This window comes from Carassius carassius, chromosome 31 (assembly GCF_963082965.1).
Source record: "Carassius carassius chromosome 31, fCarCar2.1, whole genome shotgun sequence".
Classification (NCBI taxonomy): Eukaryota; Metazoa; Chordata; class Actinopteri; order Cypriniformes; family Cyprinidae; genus Carassius; species Carassius carassius.
The window spans coordinates 8,506,601-8,530,058 of NC_081785.1; the positions used below are offsets into that span (position 1 = coordinate 8,506,601).

The 23,458-nt window shown below is 35.3% G+C and overlaps 1 protein-coding gene across 21 annotated transcripts in view; it reads right to left on the minus strand.

The window, feature by feature from the left end:
* The window catches only part of LOC132111465 (ankyrin-3-like), a 103,116-nt gene that overhangs the window by 55,404 nt on the left and 24,254 nt on the right, over positions 1-23,458 (minus strand). For 16 of the 21 annotated variants that reach the window (XM_059518778.1, XM_059518779.1, XM_059518773.1 and 13 more), the window contains exons 2-9: positions 7,646-7,747; positions 6,350-6,448; positions 5,810-5,908; positions 4,326-4,424; positions 3,321-3,506; positions 2,963-2,986; positions 927-1,025; positions 189-287 (exon numbers count right to left, since the gene is read on the minus strand). In XM_059518778.1, coding sequence (XP_059374761.1) covers positions 189-287; positions 927-1,025; positions 2,963-2,986; positions 3,321-3,506; positions 4,326-4,424; positions 5,810-5,908; positions 6,350-6,448; positions 7,646-7,747 — 807 coding nt within the window. Of the gene's footprint in view, positions 1-188; positions 288-926; positions 1,026-2,962; positions 2,987-3,320; positions 3,507-4,325; positions 4,425-5,809; positions 5,909-6,349; positions 6,449-7,645; positions 7,748-12,333; positions 12,607-23,458 lie in introns of those variants that run through there. The other 5 variants (XM_059518790.1, XM_059518774.1, XM_059518793.1 and 2 more) reach the window with 2 other exon arrangements.

The following is a 23,458-nucleotide window of genomic DNA, read 5'->3' on the forward strand; positions in this document are numbered from 1 at the left end:
CAACAGTTATTTTAATTACTTCACAATATTACTGTTTTTACAATATTTCTGATCAAAGAAATACGGACTTCTTTCAAAATAAAAGATTCTTCCCCAAACCTTTTGAATGATAGTGTAATTTAATTTGTAGTACAGCATATGTGTTTATGTCTGTTAGGGTTAGTATGTTTGTTGTATGTTTGTGTTACCTTGGTCTTGGCTTCAATTTTTGCTCCTCGGTCCAGCAGCAACTTAACCATGTTTCCATTCCCTCTCTTAGCCGCCACATGCAGTGGAGTGATGTCATTCTGTAAGCAACCCACCCAAACAGCATAAGACACACAGCAGGTATAAGAGTGACATAATCACAAGTTACAATCACACTTCACAGAGATTAGATCAAAATAACTAATCATGAAAAAACAATAATATATATTTCTGTGACAAAATACAAAATATTCTGAATGGCATATGAAATTCGCATTGCGACCATATGCATGTGTCCCTCAGGCTGAAGCAGATTCATACATGTTGTTTGGACTGTGCCGGCCAAATGGCAGTTTAGAGAGCTCAGCCGGGAGAGCATTTGGCACATGTACACACACACATACATGATGGGAGCATGTTTGCTCACAAAGAGCCTATGGCAGGTCATTTAGCTCATTCTTTAAAACACTTATGGAGCATTTTAGGCTTCAGTCTGGTGACAATACTGTACAACATTAATGCAATACTGCCACCATGTGATGCTCAGAGTAACGTCATGACCACAGACATAATGAAACCAAGTTTAGCAGCATTTTGAATGGAAATCAGTGCACCTGGACTCCAACGCATTTAGCATAGGGTCAAAGGGAAGATTTTAACAGATTATGGGGGACAGTTTGTTTGCCCTATAATCTGTTAAAATTGGTCAATCTAAGCAGTAGATGGTGCTGTGATCTTACCCTTGCCATGAAGTCCACTGCTGCTCCTCTATTTAATAGTAGTGTTGCTACGTTGATGTTTCCATAGTGGGCAGCAATGTGGAGAGGAGTGAAACCGCTCTGATGAAAAGAGAGACAAAGAACAGAATGGTTGAAATAATTATTTATGAGTCCATTTAGTTACCTGTGCATCCTTAGACAGTGAGTGTTCTCTTACTAAAAAATATGATCCTCTCATTTTGAATATGTATGAGACGCAGCTGTTAAAGTAAGATGTTAGTGTCCTGCAGGCTACATTGCAGCAAAGGCCTTCCAGTCATGGAGATTTTCATCTCAATTAGCCAATAATCTGACACAAAGCAAGTGGTGCTCAGTTTAACCCTTCTCCACCTCTGTTTGCTCTTTTATCTTGAAGGGAACGGGGCCCCACCCATTTTTAGGGGAATTATTGCAATTATTAGCCGCAGGCGCAAATGGAAAAACAGCAGGGCTTTAAACATTTCCACTTCCACAGAACTGACTACAGACAACACATGTTGCCTATGGGGAGAAGTGAATAAACATTCTCATAGATTATCACGATACAGTCTTCATGATCAACACATTCACATTTCTATTCACTCAGAAAACCCTTTAAATGTTTCTGCAGATAATTATTTCCTCGGATAAGTTCATCGACTTGGAACATGGTGCTTAGCTGTTAACATGTGGCTGTTATTTTTAGTTTGCAATTTGGCAATGTTCTCTATCATGCAAAACTGTGAACTAAAATTCTATCCAGCCAAACTGTTGTTGGTTGCCATGTGAGCAAACCTGACCATGCATTCTTTTTGCAACATTGTAACGATTCTAAACTGCAAGATTTCTAGCTGTTTAATTGAAAACGGGGTAGATGTTTGTCTAAAGGTTCATGCACATGCCCCAGGGAGAGAGGACTAAACAACTAGACCATCTTATCTCTGTAGCTGGCCAGTCGGGTTCCGCTTTCACAGCCAAGCCAAATGAATACAAAATCTAATGCTCAAAAATCTAATGCTCAAAAATAATGCTCAAAGGAACAACATCCTACTTCCAGTTAGTAATAAAAGCTGTTTAAAAGGTCAAAATTAAAATGTACCATTTTCTCACTTCTACAGTAGCAGGATGTGCCAGTGAAGACCTTTGCTCTAATACTCTAATTGCAATGAATTCTCTTTGAATGTTTAAAATTCCAGATTGACTTTCACAAACTTTTTAAACCTTTTCACACAGTACAAAATACTGTACTGCAGTTATTCTTGTTTGGCATAAGAAAATCTATATATTTTTATAATAGTAAATAGTTTTGTTGCAAAAATGAATATTTTATACTATATTTTATACTGTTATAGGTAATAAAGACTCATGAAGTTTTAATTCCTGCAATATAGACTCTCTAAATTCTAGGTATTTCTTCCACAATCAGTAGATGATTGAATAATGAAGGTGGTGGCAATTATAATCTAAAGGGACAAATATATTTTGGAAGACGAGATCAATAAAAAATTTTTTTTTTAAAAAGGTAGTTCTAGTTGCCTAAAGTTAAAACTCCTATTCGGATATCACGGTGTCTACATAAATGTGAGCTATAGCAGTGATCATGTTTGATCTACTGTCTGGAAAAAGTACCCTAGATCTAGTGTTATATTACTTAATTTGTTTAGGTAACCTTTTGTGAAAACCTCTCTACAAAAAGCAGTATCGCATCAATGGGCTTTAAAAACTGAAACATTTGAATTAACAGTTTATATTTACCAATATCAGCATCATTACCAGCAACCACACAAAACCACTGACACAAAACTCTTATAACCAATCAGAAAGCTGCATGCTGAGATGTGGAACCCCAGCCTGTAGCTGCAGAAATCAAAGCATGCTTCAGCCCTCCACCCAAAGCATGGTCTCATTCCTCCATCCCCAGAGAGGATGAAACAGGAAATTATACAAAAATAGAGATGGGTGGGAGCAACACTGGGGGTGTTCTAGGCAAAGCAGGGTGGAGGTGGGGGTCAACAGCTTAATGTTTATCGTAGGTATACCTCTGTCGTTCTATTCACCATCATCTATGTTGAGACGTGCGGGAAAGGAGAGAATGGGCAGTTAGTGAACACTGACAGGTAAACGAAAGCAAAGAAACAAAAGACACTTATCTAAAACCAGGACTAAGTGTGGGTGAGTGAGTTAGAGGAAAAAATAACTCATAAATCACAGTTAAAAGCAAAACATATACAGTATATGATAATCTGCTCTTGATTACATTATAAAAGGTGTGTGCATAAGAAATGCATTTATTTGACCAGCATGATTCTGTTTCAGTAGGAACCTTGGGATTGAAATGAAATAAGTGATACTTGTGAGTAATGGCTGAACATGTTTGCAAGCGTCTTTCAAACAGACCTTGGACTCGACATCCGCGTTGTGGTCATTCTGAAGGAGCAGAGCTGCAGATTTGGTGTCATCCTTGCGGGCTGCGATGTGGAGTGCAGGCAGACGGACTTTACCTTTCGTGTCGTTCTCTAACAACAAAGAAACCACCTGATCATGACCCTGCTGCAGGGCTACGGCTAACGGCGTAAAGCCATCCTAAAGAGAGGAAGAGAATCAGGCCTCATTTTACATTTATTACAGTATTTTGTTTCACAGTACATACATTTATTTACATTTACATTTATTCACTTAGCTGACGCTTTGATCCAAAGCGACTTACAATTGCCACATATGTCAGAGGTTGCACACCTCTGGAGCAACTAGGGGTTAAGTGTCTTGCTCAGGGACACATTGGTGTCTCACAGTGGATTCGAACCCGGGCCTCTCACACCAAATACAATACAATACAATACCATTTGTCGACACTACTCTAAACTAAAGGTTTGGGGTCAGTAAGACTTTTCTGAAAGTATAGGCCTACTTTTATTCAGCAGCTATGAATTAAATTGATCAAAAATAAAGACATATACTTTTTTTATTATCCTGAAAAAACTATAATGGTTTCCACAAAAAAAGAAGCAGAACAGCTTTTTTCAACATTGATAATATTAAGAAGTGATTACCAAAATAGCATATTAGATTGATTTCTGAAAGATCATGCAACACTGTAATGGCTTACACTTTACTGTCACAGGAATAAATCACATTTCAATAATATTAAATAATATTCTGCAATAATTCACAATATTACTGTTTTTATTGCATCTTTGTTAAAAATACAGCCTAAGTAAAAAAAATCTTACCCCAAAACTTTTACCGTTATGTATATTTTATATATTGTGAGAAAAAGAGAGGTGAGGAGTAGGAAGCACTTATCTGTGAACTGCTCAAGGTCATTCCGACTTACATCAGTAATCATTAAAATACCCACCCACACACATACACACACACACACACACACACACACACACAAACCTCTGTTGCAATGCTCTGGCTGGAGTTGTTCTCCAGGAGGAAGCGCACCACATCCAGATGGTTTTCCTGTGCAGCCATGTACAGTGGGGTAAATCCATTCTGAAACAAAGATTCATGTAATATATACATTTAAAATATATATACATTTGAATGATTTCTTTAATTTTACTATGGAACAGATACAGAAATAAGACAGTGAGACCTACAAGATCTTATCATTATTCTCTAGCATATATTTAATACATAAAAAAAAAAAAACTGTATATCTATAGCTAATGAGGTGATATCCCCCCACATTTTCATCCCCCATTTTAATTCTGAAAAATTTTATGTTATATATAAACTGTAAACATAAATATTTTAGAAGCCATCTAACCAATTTTTAAATTCACAAAATTCAGAGTCACATATGTTCTACTAGACAGAGCTACACTGCTGAGCTACCCACCCCCTCCTCTCAGCAAAGAAAAATAAATCAGAAATTTTATTTGACTTACTTCGTAGGCATGAAACATGAACCATTGCTGCGGTAACCCTACAGCTAGGTTGCCATGGCAAATCTGTCATTCTTAATATTTTTGAAATCATCTGAGATTTCTCCAGAGAGGACAGACTCCCATTACACCCCCTACCATAACCTCAGTGACCCTTCTCCCATGGCAACACAGAGATGCTGACAGTGCAGGTAGGAGAGGACAATACTTTGTCATGATGGAGCATCAAGCAGAGACACAGACTCCCTTCATCATCACGTTTATCTATGCTGTCTTTTTATCTTTGAGTTCAAAATCCGTTTTTTTTTTATTTAATGTGTAAATGTCCAATTCAAATGCTGTTAGTTTTGTGATGGCGAACAGAAACTTCCTTGCTCCTTTGACACAAAAAGCCATGTAGACAAACTCCCATGCAATAAATAAAACTCTTATTTCATTTACTGAAACTAAATCTGTAAAAATGCATCATTCAGACATATTGCCATAATCACATTAACACATGACTGCTCACATGAACAAACATCAATTCTGTAATAATATTGATCAACAATCCAATATGCATAAATCGACTATATATTTTAAAGGTCATAGAGAGGATACAAACATAATAATGAATAATGAATAATTATGACTTATTTGGCACAAAAGAATCTGATCTGCCACAAAAATGACACAATAAAAGGCTGTAAAGGTATAGAATGTGTCTCTTTTTACCAGTGTTTACATCTGTATGCACTGTGTTGAGCTCAGTGCAGGAAATAGTATTATTATTGGCACTCTAGTAATTTAGGTGGCCTTCATAACTCACTGAGCTCAGGTTTAAAGCAGTGTGTTTGTGTGTGTATTTGGGTGTTCATTGGCTGGTCATCTAAAATAGAAACAGATTAAAGAGTGTGCGTGAGCTGCCTTGCAGAAAAGCTGGATGATCCAGCCCAATGATTGTGTGTGTGTGCATATAAAAGTTTGTGGAGTCTGAAGTGTGTACTGTACCTGGCTCTGTGCATTGACGTTGGCCCCATTGGTCACTAGCTCTCTCACCACTTCCGCCTGTCCTGCCAGTGAGGCAATGTGCAGTGCCGTGTTTCCTTTCTGGATTAGAGTTGATGGAGAAACAACAGTGAGAGAGAATGATTGGCATCTCTGGATTAATCACTCCACCACCTGTTTGTATCACCCCCATCTAATGGATGCTTTTGTCCCACTGGCGTCCCCCCAACCACCATTCTTTCCCCTCAGCCAGAGAAGTGTTGTTTCCGCTGGCCTGTAATTTACCTCCACACACACACTCCATTCCTGTTGAGTGAATGCAGCACTAGAGGCTTTTTATACCCAGTGTGAATATGCTCACAGGAGCAGAGAACACCATGTGATATCAAACAGAAATACAAACTGAGCTGGAGGCTCAGAGTGTGTGTGTGTGTGTGTGTGTGTGTGTGTGTGTGTGTGTGTGTGTGTGTGTGTGTGTGTGTGTGTGTGTGTGTGTGTGTGTGTGTGCCTGTGTTTGTGTGTGTCTGTGTGCATCAAACTGACCTTGGTTGCTGCATCTACATTGGCACCTAGTTTGAGCAGCTCGGCCACCACGGCCACATGTCCCTCTTTGGACGCCAGATGCAATGCATTCAACCCATTCTGAAACAAAATGCAAGTTCTGCTAGTGAACAGTATGGATGTGGTTGTCTACCAGACAGGGGCAGTCCAGTATCAACTAGCCTGGACCAGAATGGAAATATATACACGCATATCATATGTAGGCACTTTCGCAAATCACTGCTTAAAATAATTTTATCAAATATTGTTTTTAACACCAAATTAGTTATTCTTGAAAAAAATATTTGAAAAAAGAATATTAAAAGATCCCTTTAAACTATTATTAATTAAATAAAAATGAAACTACTCATTAAAGATGAATCTTTATGGCATTGTTTATTTATTTTTCAATTTATTTTTATTTTTCACTTTTGTGTTACACCTCACAGAACTTCATGAGATATGGCACAACTGTGACATTGTCCTGTAATAAAACGTTGGGAGGGATTCAGAAAGACTGCTTCCACTGATTCCAACATGGTACATCTTTTCTAATTTCAGCTTTCAAATCCTTTATATCAGCAAAACATCATTTTGTTAAACTTCCAAAACAAAACATTCCAAAACTTAAAAAAAAAATTGGATTCTGTAAGTTTTTTGAATGCTTTTGAAATAATTTTCTTAGGCTCGCTGAGGCTGTATTAATTTGATAAGAAATGCAGTACAAATAGTAATATTATGAAATATTATTATGATAACTCCAGTCTTCAGTGTTACATGATGCTTCAAAAATCTTTTAATATGCCTATTTTTTGTTCGATTTCTTTTTTGAGTCATTTGAGTCATTTCTTATTATTATTAATGATGAAAATTATTGTGCTGCTTCACAAATTATCTTCAGGAATATTTGAATAGAAAGTTATTTGAATATAATGTTAAAAATCAGCATTTATTTAAAATATACATATTTTGTAAAATTTCTTTATTGTCACTTTTAATCAGTTTAATGCATCCTTGATGAATAAAAGTATTAATCCAACCCAACCCCCCTTCACACACACACACACACACAAAAAAAATCTTAATGACCCCAAACTTTTTAACAGTATATAGATATCATAAAGATATATGAAAGATCAACTGTGTATTCTGAAAGTAAAAATTTGCAGTTTAACAGTACAGCTACTGATGGAAATGACATGCTGTCACACTACAAATTTGACAATTTACTTCCACCATTCTCAGTAATGATAATGATATTGTTACAGCCTGTTACATGGTAACAGAAATGATCTGTACCTGGTTACAGATGTTGATGTCGACACCAGTCTTCAGGTAGTCGAGGACCTTCTCAAGGTTCCCTGCCCTCGCTGCCCGCAGGTAACTGCCATTGCTGTCCGGCTGCAAGTAATGAGTGAAAATGCAGGAGTTGATTATTCCAATGACAAGGTCAAAGGTCAAATCCAGGACAATTTAGGTCAAAACCAGATCAAATATGAACAAACCAAACAGATTTCAGCTCATAAAATCACTGAAATGCAAAAAAAAATAAAAAATTCATACCAAATCCATCTTTACTCAGTGCCATTTGTCTCCACAAACACACACACATATCCAGGAAAACATCAGCTTTAGTCTACCAGTCAATGTCCTACAGGGAAACCACGATCGCCGTGTGACAGAGGATCAAAGTTGCACAGAGCACCTAAAAACACTGGCAGTCCATCTCTCAGCAGATATCCCAGCGTTCCAGCTGAAGATCCAGCTAAAAACAGCCCATCTCTCATCAACGGATACGGAACAGGACACTAAATAATGGTTATTATTCTGACACAGGTTTCCGCTCACTTTCCGTCCAGATCTTTTTAGTCTCTCTCTCAAAATAAGTTTTCTCTTCTCATGCGTATATAAGAAAGAGAGCAGGATTTGGGAGAATACACAACGTGTGTGTGTGAGTGTGTGCCTATATGTCTTCTTTCGTCAGCCTCAGTTTGATTCTGGGACACTGCTCTTGACATAAGAGGACACAGCGCAACATTTCAATACATTTTACCTCACTAAGACATAAACACACACACTTTAATAAAGAATAGGAGAGGGTTATCTTGGAGACACGCTCACATGGGGAATTCCTCCAAATGAGAAGCTATATTTAGTTCTCACTAAACCCAGGACAAATTCCTCCCCATATCTACCATCAATGTGTGTGTGTGTGTGCTGACAAGAAGACCTGGAAAGAAACGTTTACTTTCCAAAAGTTTGACAAGAAGATTTAAGGAGATAAATGGCATGCAAATTCATCTAGTGACCAAAACACTCAAGAACATATCACGCATACAGTATGTGTGTTTTTGCAATGGTGTGTATATGCTTCGGTATTCTAGCATACGATTTACAGCTCATAATGAACTCAAAGCTCATTAACTAGTAATTTACTCAACCTATTCCACTGGGAAAACTCCCATTTCTTGTGTGTGTTAGAGTGTTCTTGTATCATCGGACTCCTACAGTCTTTGGTATGAAATGAGGGATTAAAAGCACATGCAAAAGATGCCTTTGCTCAGAGGGTAGTGGTTATGGTAAACAAATTCTGCCCCTCACACACAAAATAAAAAGACTGAGAGAGAAAGGACATTGTATGTGTATGGTGGTCTTTTCGTGATTCATCTCCCCCTCTTATCTCTGAGTTAATGAGTTTTTCCTTCGCTGAAGGATTCTAGCTGGAAAAATAACACCCACTCACACCCACTAACATATATATCATCACAAAGAAAATCTGTATTCAATAATGTGAGTGCTTGTGTCCTAATGGATAAGATCTGAATTTCTAACATAAATGTTGTAGGTTTATCCAAAGCATGGGTTGCCAGTGAATAGTAATGACCTCCTGTCCTGTTATCATTGTGCCCTTGAGCAAGACTCTCATTGCTCCAATGGGATTGTCAGTACAATAAGTACAACGAAAGCTCTAAATGAAAAGTCTGCTTGGTCTTTTATGCTCACCAAGTCTGCTTTTATTTGAACAAAACTAATGTAAAACGTACATTTTAACTAAATGGTTTCTATTTTATTTATATTTTGTAAGTTATTCATCCAATGGCAAAGCTGAATTGTCAGCAGCCTCTTGTCTTCAATGTCACATGATCCTTCAGAAATGTTCATGATCCCTCTAATATGCTGATTTAGTGGAGAAGAAACATTCATTATTATACTAGCCAATACTTATTCTTATCAAAACTGCTGTGCTGCTTACCATTTTTGTGGAAATCGTGATATATATTTTTCAGGAGACACTGAGGAAAGTTAAAACAGGTTTTATTTGAAATAAGAATCTTTTGTAACTTTTTAAACATTTTTGATCAATTTAATGTGCCCTTGATTAATAAAAGTATTAATTTCTTTAAAAAAACAACAACAAAAAAACATACTGACCTCAAATTTTTGAACAGTAGTATAACCTAATGCTAAACATGCTAAACAATTGCTATATTAAAGCATTGGCAATGCACAGACATAATAACCATGACATGTAAACCTTCATATACATCCTACAAAACAGTATAACAGGACGCAAACAAAATTGAATAAAACATCTGAATATTTATTTCTAAACTTTACAGTATAACGTCAACACAGTCTTCACCTCGATTTCGAAAGTTTATCTTCATCTGAACAGATCCTACTTTATCTTTTGTATCTCCTTAGTATTACACAAAAACCATACATGCTTTAATCACCACAGAAGTTAAACATATTTTATCACTAAGTAAAATATAAAGGTGGTTTATATTAATTTTTTGACAGTTTCTAGAGGTATTTGTTTTAGATGTGCACAGTGGAGCACTTACTAAACACAAGTTTTGTTACACCGCCAGGACATTGCTAAGGTAGTTAGAACAACTGTTTGTATCTTGCTTTGCACTTGCCAAGATGTTCTGGGTGGTTTTTAGGTGGTTACTTCTTGACTCAAATCAAACAGTACCCACTGCCTCATCTGTCTATAATATTTTGTTTTCCTACAATTTCTTCATCTACAAAAACCCTAGTGGTGACAACCTGTGTGTCAAGTATCAAGCTCTGAATCTTTATAAATGCTCACATGTATAATTCATCTCAAGCATGGAGATCTGAAAGCCCTCTCTGTTTTAAAATCGTAAGCATCAATTTTTCAGTGTGGGAAATTCTGTGAACACTACATGTACAGTACGCACAGTATAGTGGAAACACTCTGTGCTACCTCACACACACACACACACACACACAGTTACAGACACACAAACACACACACACCCAGTGGAGTTACATACGACATTATCTAGGGTACAGCTGTTATTAAAACATCAGAGATACCGGACTGAAAGAAAGACATGAGGAAAGGGAAGAGAAAGGTCATAGTTGATAAAAATGATATGACACTACATCTGAAAACTAAATGTTAATGTCTGTACAGCTGTTGTTCATAAAAGAATAAGAGTGTTTAAACAGCTGACCCAATAATACCCTGGTCTCTGCCCCTTTGTCTCAGTGTCTCTTCAGGTCCTAGATAAGCAGGGAGGTCAAATACTGCATGATCGGCAAAAAAACAAAGCTACCCTGGCTGCAGACAGAGCGTCTGCACACACACACACACACACACACACACACACATTCCTGTACTCAGACTGAACAGACTACATCAGCACCACTACATGCATCTACAGTCTTGAAAATAATGTTAAAAAAAATAATAAATAAAACACGTTGCAATTTACAGCCAGGCTGAAACATTTCTGGTTGGTTTTTGCAGAGGAGTCGGTCAGTTCAGACTGTCTGGGTCAGACATAATGGGCGTCACACGACAGAATGTTTCCGAAAGTGAAGCTGCTTGGTATTATTTAGTTTTAAATTCCTCCTCCATTTTTCAGCATGTCTGTTTTGATTCTCACTTCACCCATATTTATAACATAACATCCCAACATAGACCAGCTCGACCAGATTCATATCCATTGTTCCTAATTTAAAGTAAGCCAAATTATTCATGTCATGTTCTACAGGCTTAAAATGAATGCACCCATGTTGAAATTTTGGCTTATACCAAGTCCATAATTTATTTTTTTGTTATGGCTGATAACTGATCTATACTACTTTGTTTTAAAAAAGAAAAGAAACTAAACACTATAATTGCACGAGCACAGCAATTCTTAAAGAAGAAGTGCTCTTCAAGAGAGAGTGTTACTAAAGGGTTACATTTTTGCCATAATCTATAACTTTCCATTTAATTTTGAAAACTAGACATTATTGCAAATTTTAAACACTCTATAAGTACAGATCCAAGACTGCAACATCTCTCCAGCCTCAGCATCACAATAAAATCGAAGCCCCATAGTCACAATAGCTTAAAGAGGTAGATTCATACAGTCATGAAGGTACAGAACATTGTTAATTAAATTAGATAAAGTAGTCTAGAACAGTATTGAACATGGCAAAGAGCCTTAAAGCACCAGGACACTGTGTGCTTGTGTTACCAGGCATGCACACACACACCAAGGTCGGTAAAAAAGCACTAGAGCAAAGGTAGAGTTGAAGTGCCTGACCAGTATAAATGTCAAAATGGTGGTAATAACACCAGCACACATGAAGCAGGTCTAATTTTGCATGTGATACAACCTTGAAAACTGAGCCGGTCCTCACATAGACAGTAAGCTCTGTAGGATTCAGCAAACATAATCTATAAATCTGAGCCCAGCTAGACCAACAGATCAGTCTTTGTGCCCTTTAGACCGCAGATGAGTTTAAAATTACCAGGAGTGTCAAATATATCAAGTATTCAAGAAATATGTTAATAAAAGTTTTGAAGGACAAAATCTGACTGGGGTTGAAGCAGATAAAGACCAAGAGCATACAATGAACCAAAGCATCCTCAACCAACAACCTTCATTTCCCAACCATTCCTTAAATGCCTATTTAAAACAACACACTCTTCCCAGTCATATTTGTAAAGTACTTACGGGTGACAAATAGTCAGCAGCCTCTTCCACCGCCATTTTTCCTGCAGTCCCACAGAAACCCGATCACTTTCTTCTCTAGCTCTGCGGCCAGCAAGGTGCCATTCAGTCATGTGACGTGTGAAAAAATGCCCAGGCAGCAGGATGCTCAAAGACACGCTTCCACATGACGTGTGCACGAGTATGGATACAAGGATACGATGATCCCCGGTATTACAGTAAACAAAGTCACTTTGAATCCAACCTTCTCTGTTCATCTATTCTCTTTTACAACTTGACCTCTCCTTCTGTGTCAAACTAAATCGACTTTTCAGTTTTCTTTCTCTGTTCACAGTTCTATTTATAAGAGAAGTTTATAACTTCTGTCAAAACGATCTCTCTCTTTCTCTATACAATGTCCCTCTCTCTTTCTATGTATCCAGTGGGAAACAGCTCCGATCTTCATTTAAATATGTGGATCATTTACACCGCTGCCATGTTTTTATGAGCTTTGCTCTCTGATTTTCTCTCTCTTTTTTTGTCATACACAGTGAACACAGAGGGTGGGGGTCTTTTGAATAGTGATATGAGGTGCTAAGGGGATCCAAATATAGCAGCTGAATCCAATGCATTTGTTAATAGGTCTCCCTCTCCCTCCGTTCCACAGTCTCCCCCTCCCTACAAACCCTCATGTGCATGGTTTGTATTGTCAGAGTGCTTATCTGCTCCCTTTTTGGATAAAAAGAGAGAGAGAGAGAGAGAGAGAGAGAGAGAGTGTGTGTGTGTGTGTGTGTGTGTGTGTGTGTTTGGCACTGCTGGGGGTTGCTTTATTAGGCTGAATGCAGAGTTCATGGTGCTGCTCAAAAAAGGATTAGGAGCATTTCCCCCAGTATTAGGGCCACCGCACCATCATGTAAATACACACCCCAGCTGTAGCTCTGACAATGGGATCAAGTGTGTCACCCGTTATACAGTGACACAGGCTGTGTTGTTTACATACTGTGCTTGCTCTGTGTATCTTAGTGTCTGTTTGAATATATTGTTCTTCTGAATATACTGTTGGGTGTTTGTTTTTTTTCCATTGTGTGTTTCGTCAGTATTGTGCCCATTTGTTTGTGGAAAGGGGGAGTGGCCAAGAGCCATGTGTCAGACAGACACATATTGTGTGAACATATGGACAGCTAATTGCCATTGATTTTACAACAAATTATTTATAAAATTATTTGCTTTTTAACTCTTTTTTTTCTTTTGCTTTTTAACATTACTGTGTTTAACATTATACATTTTAAAGAAAACATCAATAGATTTTAAATATAAAAAAACATTAAAAACATTTGTAAATTATTTCAACAGATACTAACAAACTTTTTACTATTGACACAGGTCGCTATCATAAAGAACATTCTCAAAGAAAATGTAAAAAGTTGTACAATGAAAATTATTTATTTAAAATCAGCATAAATATAATGTACTACCATAATGTGTGGATCAATTACAAAATAATTCATAATGATTAATAATTGAATATTAATTTAAATAAAATTTATTTAATTCAAATATATACTACCTTTCAAAAATTAAGGGTTGGTAATTAAAAAAATATATATATTATTTTATTCAGCATGAATGCATTAAATTGATCAAAAGTGACAGTACAGACATTGATAATAATAAAATAAAATAATAAAAGTTTATTATATTTATATATTATAAAATAATAAAAGTTTCTTGATCACCGAATCGGCATATGAAAATTATTTATGAAGGATCGTGTGACACTGTACTGTACAGTAATGTAATGTAAACTGTAATGGATGAAAATTCAGTTGTGCCATCAATTGAATAAATTACATTTTAAAATATATTAAAATAGGAAACTGTTATTTTTAATTATATTATAAATAATATTTCTAATTATTATTGTATTTTACTGTATCAAATAAATGCAATCAAATAAATGCAGCTTTGTTGAGAACAAGAGACTTCTTTCCAAAAAAAATGTTTTTAAATCTTACCGTCCCCAAACTGTATATTTTGTAAATTTTTGCATTTCAGTAACGAAAATTAGATTAATAATCTCAAAACTAAAAATCTATATAGTAATAAATTAAACCAATTTTCTTCTTCAAACCACTAAAATACTGTTGTTTAGACATATTTCTTGATACACAACACATCTGCAACAGTTTTTTTTTTTTCTAGAATAATTTATGTTTGTTGTTGTTCCAGTTTCGTTCTGGCTTCCGTTACTCTATCTAACATAGATGTAGAAATATAGACATGCACTTCATGCAGGCATTCACACATACACACACTGATTATGCAGAGAGGAATCCCATGATGCTTTGGGGTGCATCACAGGTCTCCTCGTTCTGGGATGGTGGCGTTGCTATGGCAACAGAGTAGGAGGGGAGAGAGAATGTGATCTGAAGGAGCTCAAGATGTTCGGTAACCGTGATGATCATTTCCCTCAATGACCTCCACCTCATCAGCCACTTATGGAGATTGTATGAGAACCATCATTCTCTCTCTCTCAAACACAGTCAGACACACAGAGGTATTCACAAGGGCTACACCTGCTTTAAACCCATGGGCACTGAAGGATTTCCAGGCTTTCAGAAATAGAGCAGAATTTTACATTCTAGAAGGACAAATGAGCTTCGCTCCTACATGACGAAATACCAACACAGATTCTGGGTGTAGCAATGAATAGTGTTTAAATTAAAATTTTAACATAGTGTGGTTGACAGGTTGTCAGAACTGTATCTGGATGTATGTTTGTTATTTGTGTTGATGTTGTGTTTGTGTGTGTTCACTGTTTTTGCTGAAAATGTGAAATTTAATGCCCGTCGGCAACAGTCTTTTAACATGTAACGCAGAGTCATGGCAGGAAAAGGTCTATGATGGACACAGGAAATGAGGTGAACAGCAAACACAGAATGACTGCAAAGAAAAACACAGCAACGATGACATCATCAGAATATGGCTGATATCCAGACTCACACTGGACCCTAGTGGAGAGATTCAACACTACTGTTTAGTTCACAGAAACAGATAAACAAACACATCCATACACTCCTTTTTTGTTACATATGAAATGGTAAAATGCTAGAGTACGCATGAAAACAAAACTGACCCTATTTACTTTAATGTTACTGGTTATTTTGTGAATGATTTAGCAGCACAAGTTATCTAAAAGTTATTTTTAATCAAATGTAGGAACAACAGATAAAATCAAGTCTGCCCCAACATTTTTTTTATTATTATTACAATTATGTCATATTACAGTAATAAAATGGGTTCAGGATGACTTCAAGCCTGTCTATGCACAAATTATGTAAACATATAATAATAATAATATAACCACCATCAACCACTTAGTCAGCTTATAAGAATACTACAACTACTACTACTACTACTTAATTAATATTAATATTTAATATATAAAAATAATATCTAGTATATATTTTATAATAATAATAAATATTATTATGAATACTATTTAAATAAAAGTAACAACAATAATAATAATACTTTTATAATAATAATAATAATAATAATAATAATAATTATGAATACTATTTAAATAAAAGTAACAACAATAATAATTATTATTATTATGAATGAAATATAACATTATTATTATTATTAATAATGAAATTATTTACCTGGTCTACAATCAGCCAATCAACAGATCAGTCCAATAAAGAGGATATCAAAGAAGTTGTGAATAGTTCATGTGAGTTCAGGCAGCTGGAAGCACTTTAAACTCTCTCATGTTCTCTCTGAGGGGCAGCAGCTAATGTGTGATGGCATGCATGAACTTGAGAGTGTGTGTGTGTGTGTGTGTCTGTGGGTCTCTGGAGGTAGAACAGTAGTGTGCGACCCAGAATCATGTTTCTAAGCATTTATCATTACAGAGCCCACCTGACACACACAGTGAGAAAAAAAAGTTCAAACTAATTTTCTGAAATGTGTGTGTGGCCTCAGCACCCAGTTGCAGACCGTCTGCAGATGTTGAATGCAATATCATACACATGCATATATTTAAATCTCACATGTTGTCATTTTGTTTAGAAAATGGTTTACAATAGCCTATATTTTCTAATTCTTCTTTCATACTTCATCTGGAATTAATTATACTTGGTTTAATGGTATACAGAGGGTATATACTAAATCTTCTTAACAAGTCATACAGGTTGTCACTTTCAGCATCATCTCCATTCAGTTGTGGGATTGGGATTAGAATACCTGGATTTAAAATCAGGTGTGAAGTTTGAAGAATAATCCCAACCCCTTCTTTAGGTCAGAGAGAAAAGAGAGAGTCTGAGTGAACAGCAAGGACAAAAAGAGGTAAAAGGGCTTTTCAGGCTTACAAGTATCTTAAGGTATCACACTGTGCAGAATTGTAAATCTGGATTAAGGAAGGTAATAAAGGAACTAAATAATGACAAGAGCATGGCTGTAATGTAATGTGGGTGTGTTTAATCATTTGAGAATTAGTGAGACAGTAAGAGATGGAGGAGGCAAGTGAGAATGAGAGTGAGAGAGAGCCATGTAAAATTTCTGCAGTTAGTTTACCATGTTCTAGTTAATCAGTGTCCTATATGATACAAGTCTGCAGAGAGATAATACCAATAAACAGTGTCCAAAGGGTCAGAAAAAGTCCAGAAACACTGTACAGCATTCAATAGACATGATTTAATGCTTACTGTAATATTAATTTTATTGAGAGCTAGTTCCACAGGAAGTACTGCATATACAAAAAAACTTAAGAAATGATTAGGTGGTGGTTCATTTATAACGTATGTATAGTACAGCTATACTGCCGCTGGTCACTTAAAAAAAAACATTTTTTGCATTGTTTACTCATCTTTTAGCTTTTTGCAATTTTCAATCATTAAATTGATAATTGAAATGGAAAAAAATAAATTTCTATTCGTGAAAAAATGGTTTGCACAAAAATATTCAGCACAATCATTTTGAACGTGATAATAATAAGAAAAGTTTCTGGAGCAGTAAATCAGCATTAGCTGCTGAATCTAAAACAGAAAAAAAGTTACTTCTGGTGTGTTAAGATTAAGCCAAATGCTATAATAAAAATCCCTGAAAACCATGAGATATGGTTTATAGATTGTCTCATGCCCTGTACTTAAAGGTAACTAACCATATGATCGGTTTTTAATATATTCTAATGCAGAATGCAGGATCAAATCATGCACATGCTCGATGAATAACTGTCACATGCTCTTCCATTTCAAAGTGTGTGTGAGATATTATCTGGCACTCAGACTGTAGCAGATGAGCGAGGAAGGAAAGGCCATCTGCCTGCATAACCCCCCCCCCCCCCCCCCCCGTGCCCTCAAACACCCTCCAAAAACACACACATTATACACACCTCAAAATATCTCAAATGTACACACATGCTGTTTGCAGACCACAAACCAAGATATTGCATCAGTCATCCGCTTTTATCCTTAAGCTAACAGTTGATATGTAAAATCTAAATTGACACAATTTACGTTTTTCCTTTGGATTAAAGAATTGAAGAACAAATCAAAGTTACTACAAGAGATGATGCAGATTATTTATTTATTTATAAAAACAGTTCAACGGTTTCATTTCAAACCAGAACCTATTATACAATATTGTCATTCCAAGTAATAGCCCTATGAGGACCTTCCAGCACATCATAAAACTTTAAACAGACACTTTTTGAAGCCTTTCAAAGATATACACACAAACACACACATCTCTGTTGAGTTTACAGTAAAGGAGTTTTATAAGGGCAGACAGTCTGGCTGCTACCCTGAGAATGTACCAGAGATACAACAACACTCTGAACAAGATCAATAGAGAGCTGCTGGGTAATAGACCATTATCAGACAGAGTACCTTTGACTGGCATTTACAGGACAGATGCAAATGTGATCTAAAAAGAATTACAGTGCAGAAAGAACAAACATAATAAAAAGGACAGAAAGCGCGAGATAAATATATAGAAACACTTTGTCATTATTTGATCATAAACGGATTCCTGAATTATAACAGAGCTATATTACAAACCCAATAAGACTGATAAAATATAAACTGTTCTAAATATAAAAAGTCTATAAAGAGACCATGAATTTGTGGTAAAAGCTGCTTTGGCCAGGTCAATCATTTACACTGAAACACTAAAATTCAAATGGTCGGGGTCAGTAGGATATTTTATTAGTTAATTTTTTTATTAACGAAGTGCTGTTCTTTTGAATTTTGAAAGTTCACAAAATAAAAAATGTTACTGTATTTTTAATAAAATAAATGCAGCCTTGGTGAGCATAAGAGACTTATATCAAACTAAAAAAGTCTTCCTGAACACAAACTTTTGAATGGTATACTAAATAAAAGTAGGCAGATTATAAACATAATATGTAGTGTAAATAGTGTGTACAAATGTACTTCACCCCTACAGACAAACATGCTGAAGAACATATTTCCAAGGATAGCAATGAACTCATTGACAAACAAGTTGTGTAATGGTCTATTCAAAGAGACACACACACTCAAAGGGAGACTTTCATGGTGTTGCTGACTAAGCAGAAACAAAAATACTGTGAGAAGGGCAACTCTCTCACGCATACTCATCTTCCAAGAAAACACCCACTTGCACTGACACACACCTTTGTTAATTTTAATGAAAATACGGTTGTTCACTGTTAATTCACTGTTAATTCACAGTGCATTAACTAATGTCAACAAGCACTTTTGATTTTAATAATGCCTTAGTAAATGTTGAAATTAACATTAACTTTGATTAATAAATGCGGTAGAAATGTTGTTTATGCTTAGTTCACTGTAACTAAAGTAGTTGACCAATGTTATAACCTAATGAACCTTATTGTAAAGTGTTACCAAACAACTTTTACTGATTTGTCTTATATGTACATCATTTTAATAATTTTTCAATTTTAAGCATCATTACTCCATGTCTTCAGTGTCACTTGATCCTTTGGAAATCCTTCTAAAATTATGGAGCTCAACAAGCACTTATGGACCCTTCTCACAAGACTGTGATGGCACGTTTAACGGTCATCAGCATCGTAAATCTCTTTTAAATGTATGCACATTTATAACACTATATTAAAAGTCATTTGAGGAGATTTTCTTTTGCTATTTGAGCAAATGAGAATGCAAAAAATATATATTTTTGGTACTCTTCCATTTACTGCTCTTCAAGTTAACCCAACTATGACGACACTGGTGAGAAACCTGGAAATGTGAAAAAGGTCCATTATTATCAGTGATTATCATGTGATACATTTTTTATGATTCTCTGATGAATTGAAAGTTCAAATGAACAACATTTATATGAAATAAAAATCTTCTGTAACAATGTAAAAGTATTTCCTTTTCACTTTTGATTAGTGTGTCTCGGTTTAATAAAAGTTTTAAGTATTTCTTTAAATAAATAAATAACTTAGTGTATAAACTGATAATTCAATAGTTCAACATCAACACTGTGCCATTTTGTTCAAACTCTCATTCTTATTTTACACTTGTGGAAATATGGCTGTAAGTGAGGAGGTTTGGGTGTGTGTGTGAGTGTGTGATCTGTCCTCTGACACACAGTGTTCTCAGCAGGGAACTGAAGCTCTATATGGAGCCTCAAGCATGTATCAACCTTTAACAGACAACCGATACAGCTCACAAACCAACACAAACACATTCAAGGAAATGTCAAATAATAAAAAAGATATTTATCTATAGCTTTAAAAATAAATAAAAAGCTATCATTTTCATAGAACCCCACTGAGAAATGGATTTCAGTTTCTTTTTATCCCCCAAATATAACCCTTAAACAAAGAAAATGAATGAAATAACTGAGTGTTTCAACGGAGCTATTACATGTAAAAATGTAGTATTGCTTTATATATTTTTTATATGTATCAATATATAGCCATACGTATTGCAGTCTATTGAAACATATTAGAACTAGTTTCCTAAATACGAAAATGTATTTTTTATTATATTGCATTATATTTTTCATTATATTCACAAAGTAATTATACTTTTTTTTATTATTGGGAGAGTTTTTACTATATGCTTGTGGAGACATTCGGTACCCAGGATGTACAAGCAAACCCTGATCCACACACACACACACACACACACACACACACACACACACACACACACACATACACACACACACACACACATACACACACACAATTATTACTACCGTATAAATGTACCTGTTTACAACTGTTCTGTATCATGGACACCTTAAACATCTGCTACTAATGTATCACTGAATAATAGCCAAACGCTTTGGAATCATCCATTACTCAATTACAATCACCAAAACAGTCAGCTGCTGAAGTGTTTCTGCTTTGAATAAATGAAAAACAATCCCACAACTGCGACAGATGCAGAACTTTCTGAAACGGCTGAATACTAAAAGACAAACATGCCTTTACAGGCAATCAAATATGGTTACAAAGTAAGACAGAGAAGAAAGAGAGAGAGAGAGAGAACGACTGAGATGATCGATCTCATAACTGATGATCACATGATCACACACACACACACATATATATATATATATATATATATATATATATTTATATATATATATAGAACAAAGCATCTGAACAGATGGATAATGGGCTTTTCTCCAACGCTCCAACAAAATTACCCTCTTCATCTCCCCCTCGATGTGTGAGTCTCTCTCTCATTCTCTCCATCACCCCCTTCCCCTCCCCCACATCACTCCTTCATGTTTGTGTGTGTGAGCAATAGAGAGAGACACAGTATTACATGGCTTCTCTCATTAATGGTGTGGTGCGAAGCTCATTCATCACATTGTGCAGCTGTGAATTCTGCTATAGGGGCGCACCAGATCATGAGTACCAGGGACAACCCCCCCTCCCCCCAAAAAGTATAGTTTTTAAATTATTTTTTACTATTCACTACCCAGAAAACCCAGCCTGTTCCAGCCATGAGAAAATCTATGAAAACAGTTAACAGCTGTTAATAAAATATGCACATAGACAATAGTTTTGATAATCGTTCACTAAATGTACATTTTAAAAAAAAGAAAATTAACTTTATTTTACATTATTTTACAATAGTTTCCACACATTTATGATATGTTTACAATATTATAATATTTTGCATATTTAAGGAATAAAATAATTGTGAAAATCTCATGATATGCAGCCACCTTTAGAAAGAAGAAAAACGAAACAGTAAAAATATAAAGTTTGGTCTGTGTGTTAGAATTATTGCATACTTACATATTTCAAATGTTAAGTTAATTAAATGTGACTGTATTCACAATGTTAAAATAGTATTATATGTGAGACTATACTGTGATGCATTATAAAGGAAATAGCAAACCATATCTTTATTAATCTTTCATAAAACATGAATAAATATTAACTGTATTTTTATTACTGTGAGCTGAAATTGTTCTGCTTATATAAAAGGCTAAAACGCACAAAACCAGACAGAAAAAAAACTCAATTTTCCTTATCCACGGCATCTCTTATTCATTGTTCCTTAATATCTAAATGGAATACATTGTCTCTTAAAACTGGATTTTTCTCATCTGCTCTAAGGCAACTGTGAATATCAACAAATGGTCAGCAAGTTGATTCAAATGTCCTGGAGGATCCAGTAGCTCCACTTCTCCATGACTGAGTTCTGTATCAGGATACACTGTCCTGGGGCACAAAAGTGAAACCAGCTAACCTTCATTTGACCTCTGCCAATGGCAATCAGCTGGTCTCTCTGCCTCTACCTCTCCCTGTTCTCTTACTTTCTTCTTTGCTCAATCCATTTGTGTAATATAAGATGTAGATATTATACCAGCCATGAAAGTGGAGGATGAATTTCTCAGATCAAAAAGACACAGTTTCAGACTTCGTGATTTTTTTATTTTCTCTATGTCTAATGTCCTCTATGTCTTTCTTTTTAGTGTAACAGACTAAACACCAAAGAGACTGATCTGAGATCAGAACAGTGACACTCAGATGGCCCGACTCCCAAAACACAACAGATTTCCTGTTCCCACAGCAGCCCTCAGTATAACCTGGGGTGCAGAAATCTACATTGTGTGACACAGCTTTAAAACCATAACCTTATGGAGCAAAATAATCCAAGATAATTCTTAATAACCAAACTCTGAAATAAACAGAGACCCATTGTATGAGGATATGATTTAGTATAGATACTAAATGATACTATATTCATTAACCAGGGCAGCATCCATTGACAATAAATATTCCGAAATATTAAAGTTAAAACTTGATCAGTGGGGATTTTAATGGTCAGTTTTTCAACTATTCAATTTGGTTCCCAATTTTGGGTATTACCACAGTACAGTATATGTCCAAAAAGGCATAGTAGAAGTACTGAAATACTCTGATGGGAAACTCTAGACTAAATGACCAACATAGATCCCTATAAAACAGCTCACTCTCTTTGGTAAACAAGACTTCCTATTTGCTCTCCTTTTAAATGCATGTGATGTACCGATGCATGTGTGTGTGTATCTTAAGCACATGTGTTTCTCTGTCCCACAATGGCAATGCAATTACCTCCTCCATACAAGAATGCAGCACAGATTTACCTCAATCTTTATGATGTCTCTCTGGTTGCCATTCATAGGTAAAAAGAGACCCTGTCCTCTTTTTTTCTCTATTTTCATTTCATCACACTGTCTCCTCTTATATTCTCATTTCAAGAAAATAAGTTATAATTCCTTTTCCCCAAGCCTTTATGTATTGTAATAAATACACATCCATAAAACTAACTTTCTCTCATTCTTTTTGGTTTCAAAGCATTTGATTGGTATGAATATTTTGCCAAAGTATCAATAGAAAAAGAAAAAAGAAAAATAAACAAAAGAACCCTAAATAAATTTAAATTAATACAATAATAAAATAAAAAAATATAATAAAATAAAACTGAAAGAAATTAAATAGAAATAGATAAAACAAAGTCAGTAACTATAATGAAAATTATAAAATAATATAGAGTACAATGAATACTTAATAAAAAAGCCAGTACTTCTTTAAAATAAAATAAATAAACTTGTCTAACAATAATCTAAATTAAATATTGATAATACAATAATTTATTCATATTTATTAATATATGAA